This window comes from Vulpes vulpes, chromosome 16 (assembly GCF_048418805.1).
Source record: "Vulpes vulpes isolate BD-2025 chromosome 16, VulVul3, whole genome shotgun sequence".
NCBI classification, from domain to species: Eukaryota; Metazoa; Chordata; class Mammalia; order Carnivora; family Canidae; genus Vulpes; species Vulpes vulpes.
The window spans coordinates 30,742,071-30,754,521 of record NC_132795.1 but is presented as its reverse complement, the minus strand read 5'-3'; the positions used below and the strand labels follow the sequence as shown (position 1 = coordinate 30,754,521).

The 12,451-nt window shown below is 38.6% G+C and overlaps 1 protein-coding gene across 1 annotated transcript in view; it reads left to right on the top strand.

The window, feature by feature from the left end:
* The window catches only part of WDR75 (WD repeat domain 75), a 34,586-nt gene extending 33,322 nt beyond the window's left edge, over positions 1-1,264 (top strand). The window contains exon 21 of the mRNA XM_026002675.2: positions 319-1,264. Within this exon, the coding sequence (XP_025858460.2) occupies positions 319-520 (202 nt within the window). The 3' untranslated portion in view covers positions 521-1,264. The remainder of the gene's footprint in view (positions 1-318) is intronic.
* The last annotated feature ends 11,187 nt before the right edge of the window (positions 1,265-12,451 follow it).

Below are 12,451 nucleotides of genomic sequence, written 5' to 3'. Positions count from 1 at the left end.
TACAGAAAATACATTTACAATATTGTATCAAAAAAATCCATGTATCAGTGGATCAGTACAGTCCAAACCTGTGTTGTTAAAAGGTCGACTGTATTTCTCTTTATTTTAGCTTTAAAATGAAGTTAAAGGATATAGGACTGTTAAGCCAAGTGAATAAAAATTACTTTACTTTGTAATAACTCATTCTGAAGAGCACTCAATAACAAGACTTTTCATTTACTCTGTATAGTTGTATTTCTACACAGGTATCTTAAATCAGGAAGTTGCTATTTATAAACATTTTTGGATAATCATATTTTATTCATTTTATTATGAAAGTGATGAAGAAATCCCAGAAGATGTAGATATGGAAGGAAAAGAAAGTAATGATTCAGATGAAGAAAATGATTTTACTGAAAAGATAGAAGATACAAAAAGCACAGATTTGGGAGAAGACCTTATACATCAGTTGTCAAAATCTGAAGAAAAAGAACTAAGAAAATTCAGGAAAGTAGACTACAGCTGGATAACTGTTCTCTGAGCATTGGAGATAGAGGAAGATTTTTGCACTTTGTGATTTTTTTTTATTATATGTTGATATTTCAAAAACATCTACTTTATTTAATGTTATTTCTCTTAAAATATCAAATATGAACAGGCTTTACTTTTTAAATACAAAGCTGTGTTTGTATCATGCTTTATAGTGTTGCTGGGTGCATTCATATAGACACCATCTCATTTTTATTTTGAGTTACATCAGCCTCAGAAATAGCGAGGCATTTTCTTCACAAGCAGTTGCAGCATATGTCCTCTTCTCTGCAATTTGGAGATATAAAATGTTTGGAAAATCACAAGTTTTTGTTGATGATATTGTTAAGTTGGTGTTAAACCAAGATTTCTTTGGTGGCCAAATAGGACCTGAACAGATATGATGTTTTCTGTAGGCCTACTTCATATCTCTTAGTGTATTTATTTTCTCAAAGAGAAATTTAGAGAAATGACTTGATGACGTGGTATTCCACAGGATATTAAATAATATAGGCTTCCTAAAATCTGAAAAATTTTAAGTTTAAATCATTTGTCCCCAAGCCTTTCAGATAAGGACTTACCTACTCAACTTATCATTTTTACGAAAGCCTGGAAGATATAAGAAGGTATTATTTTGTCAGTGTTACGGCTATGTATATTGAGTCAAAGAACAATTACTTTTTTTTTTTTTTTTGAGAAAAACTACTTTTTAACTAAAGTCCGTTGCTAGTAGAATAAAATACAAGTCTCAATATTATATTTAAGTACTGAGGTGGCTACTTTTAACCATTTAGTATTTGGAGCTTTCTTATTCTATTAAATTAATGTTAAAGAGTTGAAAACAGTAAAGTACACAGTTTTACAGTCCCAAGATAGTGTGACATAGGAGGACCCTGAACTCACCATGTCTTCCACAGGCACACCAAATCTGTAACTGTTTCTGGAGCACTTCCTCCAGAAGAACAACAGAAAGCTGACTGAAGAGCTTCTGCACAGCAAAAGATAGACCACATACAGAACAGTGAGCGACATGGTAACGAAGAGAACACCTACCCCCAGCACTACAAATGGCAGTGAGGTGGGATAATACTGAGGAACCTCATGCAAGCAGATTCGTCTGCCCTGGGGCACAGGGGAAAACACCATGGTTTAAAAGAGCAACTAGAATAGTATTCAGCCCTCAAACTCTGCCAACAAATAAGAGAACTGCGGGAACTCTGTCCAAATTAGAGGGCCTGGTGAGTGCCACAGTTTTATGTTCTCTCTCCATATTTGATAGCACGAATGGGAGCAAGGTCAGGGCACCCGAACCAGCCTACCACTTCAATGAGCACCAAGCCTCTAGCCCCAACCATCTCACCAAAGTGACCCTAGTGTGGTGTACACTGGACACCCCTGTTCAGTGCTTATTACTCCAGGTATCTTGCCAAGGTGACGTGGGTATAAACGGTGCCCTGGAACACTAAGCCCAGCCATCCTACCAGGGCAGCCCCAGCACAGAGAGCATTGGGATCCCCAGCACATCCCAGCCAGCCAAAGTCACCAGGCATACACAGTTGGTACAGAAGATGACCATACACAAGACCATTCCTTCAAGTTTAGAAGTAGCTAATCCACTTAATTCATAGAAACTTACACAGAAAGCCAAGCAATATGAGACAGGATGTGAACAAGAGGTAGTGGAAGGGGGAGGTAGGCAGGGGGATGGGGTGACTCGGTGATGGGCACTGAGGGGGGCACTTGATGGAGGAGCACAGGGTGTTATATGTTGGCAAATCGAACTTCAATTAAAAAAAATAGATTTTAAAAAAAAGGGCAGCCTGGGTGGCTCACTGGTTTAGCGCTGCCTTCAGCCCAGGGCCTGATCCTGGAGACCCGGGATGGAGTCCCACCTGGGGCTCCCTGCATGGAGCCTGCTTCTCCCTCTGCCTGTGTCTCTGCCTCTCTCTCTCTCTCTCTCTGTCGCTTGCTCTGGTCTCTCATGAAGAAATGAATAATATCTTTTAAAACATTTTTTAAAAAGACAGGAATATACTCCAAATGAACAAGATCAAACCCCAGAGAACTAAATGAAATGGTGATAGGCAATTTGCCAGATAGAATTTGAAGTAATGATTATAAAGATGCTCACCAAATTGGAGAGGAGTAAAATAACTTCATTAAAGAGAAAATGGCAGGGTAAGATGGGAGAGTACGGTCTTTAACTCACTTGGTCCTCCCAACTTACCTAGATAATTGTAAAATCACCCTGAACACCTACGAATTCGACCTGAGATTCAAAGATTTTATTCATGATAGAGAGGGAGTGGAGGTCAGAGACAGGCAGAGGGAGAAGCAGGCTCCATGCCCACAGCCTGTCGTGGGACTTGATCTGGGATCTCCAGGATCATGCCCTGGGCCAAAGGCAGGCACTAAATCACTGAGCCACCCAGGGATCCCCCTCGACCTGAGATTTAAAGAGGGAACAGCTGGACGCTGCAGAGAGAAAGGTGTTCGCTTCTAGGAAAGTGAGGGATGGGAACCAAGTGGAGGAGGGGCCCCCGCAAGGAGCTGGCCTCCAGTCTCCTGGAGTCACTAGCAGAGGAGGGGGCCCCGGGGATAGCACACTGCACACCCGGTGATCTCAGTAAAGGGCTGGAGCGTGCACCCCGGGGGCCTTGGAGAAGCGGGTGGGTCACGCGGGGCCTCCGGGTGGAGGGGGCTGAGCCTCGATCCCTGCAGGGGAGGCGGCCCTGGCAGCACAGGTCCAGCGACACAGGGCCCCAGATCCCAGGGCGCCAAGTGGACACAGCCCCTGATCCTGTGCTCCCCCCGGGACAGGTGGAGGCGGGGAGGACACAGGACAGCAGGGACCCCCATGCCCCCAGGGGAGGCAGGGAGGGCACAGGACAGTGAAGACCCCCACTGCCCCCAGGCGCCCCCAGGCTGTGCAGGTCAGCATCCCGCCGCCCCAGGAGCACCTAGGCCAGTGCAGATTGGGAGACTTCGGGTGGTTACTAGGAGAGCTGACTCCAGAGCTGCAGACCTGGCTGCTACCAGTGGTTGTTCCTCCTGGTGTCACTGTGTGCCTGTTGGGGGTGGGGGGGCAGGGGACAGAGACCTCACGGGGTCAACAGCACCCAACGACCCCGGCACCCAATGGGTAAGGGGGGTATCTCCTCAGGTACACACCTGAGAGCTCAGCAGGACCCTGCCCCAGAAGACCAGCTAGAAGGACAGGGGAAGAGCAAGTTCTGGACCAAGAAGAGCTGGAAAGCTCCAAGACCAAGGAAAATAGTATATAGGGTACCCCCCAATTTAATAAAGTCATGAAAGAGGAGAGATCACAACCAATACCAAGGAAATACAAACGATTTAAAAAACATTATGAGCAGATATATGCCAATAAATTAGGCAATCTAGAAGAAATGGGTGCATTTCTGGAGAACCACAAAGTACAAAAACTGGAGCAGGAAGAAATAGAAAACCTGAACAGGCCAATAACCAGGGAGGAAATTAAGCAGTTATCAAAAACCTCCCAGGACACAAAAGTCCAGGGCCAGATGGCTTCCCAGGGGAATTCTATCAAACGTTTAAAGAAGAAATAATACCTATTCTACTAAAGCTGTTCCGAAGGATAGAAAGGGATGGAGTACTTCCAAATGCATTCTGTGAGGCCAGCATCACCTTGATTCCTAAACCAAAGACCCCACCAAAAAGAATTCTAGACCAATATCCCTGATGAACACAGATGCAAAAATTCCCAACAAGATACTAGCCAGTGGGATCCAACAGTACATTAACAAGGTTCTTCACCATGACCAAGTGGGATTTATCCCCAGGATGCAAGGCTGGTTCAATACTTGTAAAACAATCAACATGATAGATCACATCAACAAGAGAAAAAACAAGAACCATATGATCCTCTCAATAGATACAGAGAAAGCATTTGACAAAATACAGCATCCATTCCTGATCAAAACTCTTGAGAGTGTAGGGATAGAGGGAACATTCTCAGCATCTTAAAAACCATCTACAAAAAGCCCACAGCAAATATTCTCAATGGGGAAACACTGAGGCCTTTCCTCTAAGATCAGGAACACTACAGGGATGTCCACTTCACCACTGCTATTCAACATAGTACTAGAAGTCCTAGCCTCAGCAATCAGGCAACAAAAAGAAAGAAAAGGCATTCAAACTGGCAAAGAAGAAGTCAAACTCTCTCTCTTCGCAGATGATGTGGTACTCTACCTAGAAAACCCGAAAGACTCCACCCCAAGATTGCTAGAACTCACACAGCAGTTCGGCAGTGTGGCAGGATACAAAATCAATGCCCAGAAATCAGTGGCATTTCTATACACTAATGAGACTGAAGAAAGGGAAATTGAGTCAATCCCATTTACAATTGCACCCAAAAGCATAAGATACCTAGGAATAAACCTAACCAAAGAGGTAAAGGATATATATATCGAAAAACTACAGAACACTCCTGAAAGAAATTGAGGAAGACACAAAGAGATGGAAAAACATTCCATGCTCACAGATTGGAAGAATTGTGAAAATGTCAATGTGACCCAGGGCAATTTACACACTCAGTGCAATCCCTTTCAAAATACCATGAACTTTTTCAGAGAGTTGGAACAAATCATCTTAAGATTTGTGTGGAATCAGAAAAGCCCCTAAATAGCTAGGGGAATATTGAAGAAGAAAACCAAAGCCGGGGGCATAACAATGCTAGATTTCAGGTTGTACACAAAGCTGTGGTCATCCAGTCAGTGTGGTAGTGGCACAAAACACACATAAATCAATGGAGCAGAATAGAGAATTCAGAAGTGGACCCGCAACTCTATGATCAACTAATATTCAACAAAGCAGGAAAGACTATCCACTGGAAAAAGGACAGTCTTTTCAATAAATGATGCTGGAAAAATTGGACCATTCTCTTACACCATACACAAAGATAAACTAAAAATGGATGAATGATCTAAATGTGAGACAAGAATCCATCAGAATCCTGGAGGAGAACACAGGCAACATCCTTTTTTGAACTTGGCCACAGCAACTTCTTGCAAGATACATCTATGAAGGCAAGGGAAACAAAGGCAAAAATGAATTATTGGGACTTCATCAAGATAAAAAGCGTCTGCACAGCAAAAGAGACAGTCAACAAAACTAAAAGTCAACCTACAGAATGGGAGAAGATATTTGCAAATGACATATCAGATAAAGGGCTAGCATCCAAGATCTATAAAGAACTTATTAAATTCAACAGCAAAGAAACAATCCAATCATGAAATGGGCAAAAGACATGAACAGAAATGTCACAGAGGAAGACCTAGACATGGCCAACAAGCACATGAGAAAATGCTCCGCATCACTGGCCATCAGGGAAATACAAATCAAAGCCACAAAGAGATCCCACCTCACCCTAGTGAGAATGGGGAAAATTAACAAGACAGGAAACAACAAATGTTGGAGAGGATGTGGAGCAAGGGGAACCCTCCTGCACTGTTGGTGGGAATGTGAACTGGTGCAGCCACTCTGGAAAACTATGGAGGTTCCTCAAAGAGTTAAAAATAGAGCTACCCTACCACCCAGCAATTACACTGCTGGGGATTTACCCCAAAGATACAGATGCAGGGAAATGCTGGAACACCTGCACCCCGATGTTTATAGCAGCAATGTCCACAATAGTCACAATGTGGAAGGAGCCTCGGTGTCCATCAAAAGATGATGGGTAAAGAAGATGTGGTCTATGTATACAATGGACTATTCCTCAGCCATTAGAAACGACAAATACCCACCATTTGCTTCGACGTGGATGGAACTGGAGGGTATGATGCTGAGTGAAGTAAGTCCATCAGAGAAGGACAATCATTATATGGTGTCACTCCTACAGGAAATAAAAGGAATAGTGAGAGGGATTAAAGGGGAAAGGAGGAAAATGAGTGGGAAATATCAGAGATGGAGTCAAACCAGGAGAGACTCCTAACTCTGGGAAATGAACAAGGGGTAGTGGAAGGGGAGGGGGGAGAGGGGTTGGGGTGACTGGGTGTTGGGCCCTGAAATGGACTGGATGGGATGAGCACTGGGTGTTATATGTTGGCAAATCGAACTCCAATAAAACATATACAGAAATAATACAAAATATACAAAAATAAAACAGAAAACCAATTTTACTTGAATGCAATAACAAATAAAAAACTAGAGGGAATCAACAGCAAATGCAGAACAGATCAACAATCTGGAATACAGGCTAATGAAAAGCACCCAAGCTGAGCAGCAAAAAAAATTACAAAATAAAGTTTCCCAGATAAATAAAAGTTAAAGGAATTTGTCACCACTAAACACACCTTATAAGAAATGTTAAAGAGACTTCTTTAAGTGAAAAAGAGAAGAGCATAATTAGAAATGGGGAATTATGAATAAAGATAGAAAATGTTCATACATAAAACATGGAGAGAGTAAAAAAAGTTATTTTAGAATGTGTTCAAACTTAAATGATTATCAACTTAATATTGATTATGATATACTGAGAATGTTATAGATGAGTCTCATGGTAACCACAAAATCTGCAATAGGTACACAAGAAATAAAAAGCCAAGCATAACACTAAAGAAAATCATAAATCACAAGGAAACCAAGTTAGAGAAGAAAGGAACAGAGGAGTACTAAGAAAACCAGAAAGCAAACAATGGCAATAAATACATACCTATTAATAATTACTTTAAATGGTCTAAATGTTTCAAAGACATAGGGTAGTGGGGGAAAGAAAGATATATTTATGTGCTGCCTATAAGAGACTTCAGGCCTAAAGATAGACACACACTGAAAATGTGTGGATGGAAAAATACTTAATGCAAATGGAACTGAAAGAAAAAGAAAGAAAAAGTATTTCTTTAGACGAAATAGGCTTCTAAAAAAGGCTATAACAAGAGACAAGGACATTACCTAATCCAACAACTGTAAATGTGCACCCAACATTGGAGCAACTAAGTACACAAAGCAACTATTAATAGATATAAATGGAGAAATTGACAGAAATAGAAGAATAGTAGAGAATTTTAACACTCCACTTATATTAATAGATAGATTACCCAGGCAGAAAATTGATAAGGAAACCGAACAACATATTAGACCAAATTATCTTAACATATATACAGAACATGCCACCCAGAAACATTAGAACATATATTCTTTTCAAGTGCATGTGAAACATTCTCCAGGATGGATCACATATTAGGCCACAAAACAAGTCTTAATAAATTTAAGACTGAAGTCATAACACATCTTTTCTAGCCACTATGGTAAGAAACTAAAAATCACAAGGAAAAAAACCCTAAAACACGTGGCAGCTAAACACCATGCTACTAAACAACCAATGAATTAATGAGGAAATAAAAAATGAAGCAAATGAAAATAACTGTCCAAAATCCTTAGGACACAGCAAAAACAGTTCTAAGGAAAATTTATAGTGATTCAGGCCTACCTCAGGAAACAAAAATCTCAAAACAATCTAACTGTATACCTAAAGGAGCTAGAAGAAAAACAAAACTTAAGATAGTAGCCAGGAGATAATAAAGACCAGAGCAGAAATAAATGAAATACAAACAGTAGAAAATATCAGAGAAAACGAGCTATGTCTTTCAAAAGATAAAATTGATAAAACTTCAGCCACACTTATCAAGAAAAAATGAGAACAGAAAATCAGAAAGAGAAAACAACGACCAGTATCACAAAAATACAAAGGATTTAAGAGACTACTACAAAATTTATATGCCAACAAATCAGACACCCAAGAAGAAATAAATTCCTAGGAACATAATCTTCCAAAACTGTATCAGGAATGGAAAATCTGAAAACCAATTACTAGTAACAAAATTGAACTTGTAATTTAAAAACTCCTAAAAAACAAAAGTCCAGGACCAGATGGATTCACAAGTGAATTTTATCAAACATTTAAAGAAAAGTTAATACCTATTCTAAAACTATTCCAAAAAAAAAAAAAAAAATAGAAGAGGAGGGAGATTCCAAACAAATTCTACAAGGTCAGCATTACCTTAATACCAAAACCAAAGACATCATAAAAAAAAAAAAAACTATAGGCCAATATCCCTGATGAATATACATGCAAAAATCCTCAAAAAAATATTAGCAAACTGTATTCAACAATATACCAAAAGTACCATTCACCACAATCAAGTGGAATTTATTTGGCAGATGCAAGGAAGCTTCAATATTCATGTGTCAACGTGATACACCACATTACCAAAATGAAAGATAAAAACATATCTCAATAGTTAAAGAGCATTTGACAAAACTCAACATCCATTGATGATAAAGCTCAATGAGTGGGTATAGAGGGAACTACCTAAACATAATTAAGGCCACATATGAAAAACTGCTAACATTCATACTCTAATGAAAAACAGCTTTTTTTTCTAAGAACAGGAATAAGACGAGGATGTCACTTTTATTCAACCTGGTATTAGAAGTCCTAGCGACAGCAACCAGACAAGAAAAAGAAGGTATTCAAATTGGTAAGGAACATGTTAAACCGCCACTATTTGCAGATGATATAAAATATTATGCATAGAACCTAAAGACTCCACCACAAAACTCTTAGAAATAATAAATGAACAGTAACACTGCAGGGTACAAAACTAATACACGTAAGTCAGTTGTGTTTTTATACACTGATAATAAAGTAGCAGAAAGAGAAATTGAAAAACAATCCCATTTACAACTGTACCAAAAATGAAAATATACCTAGAAATAAACATAACCATAAAGGTGAAACTGAAAACCATAAAACTATACTCTGAAAACTATAAAACACTTAATGAAAGAGATTGAAGACAACACAAACAATGGAAAGGTAGTCCATGCTCATGGATTGGCAGAATTAATATTAAAAAGTCCATGTTACCCAAAGCAATCTATAGATTCAATGCAATTCCTACAAAATACCAACAGCATTTTTCACAGAATAAGACCAAATAATAAAATATATATGGAAGTTCAAAAGACCCTGAATAGCCAAAGCAATCTTGAGAAAGAAGAACAGGTGGAGGTTTTGCATTCCCAGATTTCAAGATATACCACAAATCTGTAATAATCAAAAGGATATAGAACTGGTACAAAGATAAGACACATAGTTCAATGGAACAGAATAGATATCCTAGAAATAAAGTCATGCTTATATACCCAATTAATCTACAACAAAGGAGGTAAGAATACACAATGGGGAAAAGACAGTCTCTTTAGTAAATGCTGCTGGGAACACTGGACAGCTACATGCAAAAGAATGAAATTGGACCAGTTATACCATACACAAAAATCAGAATATATTAAAGGCATAAAGAATTAAAACCATAAAACTCCTAGAAGAAAACAGGTAGTAATTCCTCTGACATCAGCAATAGCAACATCATTCTAGATAGGTCTACTGAAGGCTAGGAAAACAAAAGCAAAGCACAGCAAAGGAAACCATCAACAAAAAGGCAACCTGCTGAATGGGAGAGATATTTGCAAATGACATCTCTGATAAGGGCTTAATATCCAAAATATACAAAGAACTTATACAACTCAACACCAAAACAATCCAATTAAAAAATGGGCAGAGGACCTGAATAGACATTTTTCCAAGGAAGACTACAGGTGACAAACAGACCCATGAAAAAGATGCTCAACATCACTAATCAACAGAGAAATGCAAAACAAACCCACAATGAGATGTTACCTATCAGAACAGCTAAAATCAAAAAGACAAGAAATAACAAGTATTGGCAAGGATGTTAAAAGAAAGGAACCCTCATGCACTGTCAGTGGGCATGTAAATCGGTACAGCCATTGTGGGAAACAGTGTGGAGGTTCCTCAAAAATTTTAAAGTAGAAATGCCAAATGATCCAGTAATTCCACTACTGGGTATTTATCCAAATGAAACAAAAACACTAATTTGAAAAGATATGCAACCCTAAGTTTATTGCAGCATTATTTACAACAGCCAAGATATGGGCGTAACCTCAGTATCCATTGGCAGATGAATGGATAAAGAAGATGTAGGGTGTGTGTTTGTCGGTGTCTGTCTGTAAAATAGAATATTTTTTAGCCAAAATAAAACAATATATTGCAATTGTGACATGGATGAACCTAGAGGGTATTATACTAAGTGAAATGAATGAGGCAAAAAGATAAATACCATATGATTTCACATCTATGTGGAATCTAAAAAACAACATAAATGAACCAACAGAAACAGACCTGTACAGAGAATAAACTGATGGCTGTCAGAGAGAAGGAGGTGGGGGGTGGGGTATGGCCAAAATGGGTTAAGAGGAATGGGAGATACAGGCTTTCAGTTATGGAATGAGTAAGTCATGGGGATAAAAGTTACCATGTAAGGAATATAATCAATGATAGTGTAATAGTGTTGTACTGTGACAGATGATTGCCTCTGGTGAGCATAGAGTAATATATAGAGTTGTACATGTTGTACACCTAAAACTAATGTAACATTGTATGTCAACTATACCTCGATTAAAAATGAAATAGTACAGTATAAGAGCACATCTCAACAAATGTTAATGAAATTGCTATAAATGGCTTTTTAGTGTGTTTGAGTCAGTATCCAAGTAAGGCCTATGCATTTTTTTAAATAATAGCTAGATTGACATATAACTCACACACTATAAAATTCACTCATTTAAAGTATACAATTCAGTAGTTTTCAGATATTCACAGAGTTGTATATCATCACCATAATCAATTTCAGATTATTTTCATCATCCCCAAACTCAGTGCATTAGCTATCACTTCCCATTTCTCCCAACCAACCCCACCCCACACCCTAGGCAACCATAATACTTCCATCTTTATAGATTTGCTTATATGGACATTTCATATAAATGGAATCCTATCATATATGTGATCTTCTTTGGCTGGTGTCTTTCCCTTAGCATTCGTGCTGTACCATGAATCAGTACATCATTCTTTTTTATTATTTTCACTTTTCCTGGGTATATACCTAAGAGTAGGATTACTGAGTAACTTGGTAAGTCTGTGTTTAATTTTTGGAAAAATCACAAGACTTACAAATCAGTCACATAATTTTTCATTATCTACATTATATGGAGAATTCATTGTTCCATAATCCGGTCTATTAGATTTAGATGCCTTTGCATGGTTAGGTTTTGAGGCTGGTTGGTTTTTTGTTTTGTTTTGCTTTGTTTTCTGATCCCAGGAGGATTCTTTTTTTTTTTTTTTTTTTTTTTTTTTTTTGTTTTGTTTTTAGGAGGATTCTTTATAGCTGTCTCATACTGTTTCTTTCTGGTAAACTAGCTGGTTCATGGTTTAGTTTATTGCACTGATGGAGCTACTGACAAGCCTCTTTTTAATTACCTACCACCAAAACCTCCATTGTTTTCAGGGACATCTTTAGGCTTGCACTTTATTTCAAATAATGTCAGAGCTGTCTATTCTTATGGACTGCCCCTGGGCAAAATCTGTCAGCCACTTCTCCAGAACTAGGGATAGACACAATGGCCCTTCTCTCATAGAGACACACTATTTTACAAGCTGGGAGAGACAACAGCCTCAACCTTGCTTATCTCTCCTCATGGAACCTCTGCCCTAAGTAAGCTGGGATAGGGCTGACCAGGACTCCAGTATTCTCAGCTTCCTCTCAGCCTAGGAAGCGGGGCATTTGGCATAGTTACAAACAAATTTCATTATTATTTTGCCATATTGAGACACTGACATGGTACTTCCAAGTTTAAGAAATAACTTATTTTTTTGCAGCTATATATATGATGAAAGATTCCATTGTTTCAAATCAAATAAATATGGAACATATCTTTTTAAAATAATGATTATTACACAGTCTGAATAGTTGCTTTGTAAATGTGGACTTAATTGGTTTTTCTAAAAGGCTGATCGCTCTAATACTAAAACATGACAACACTG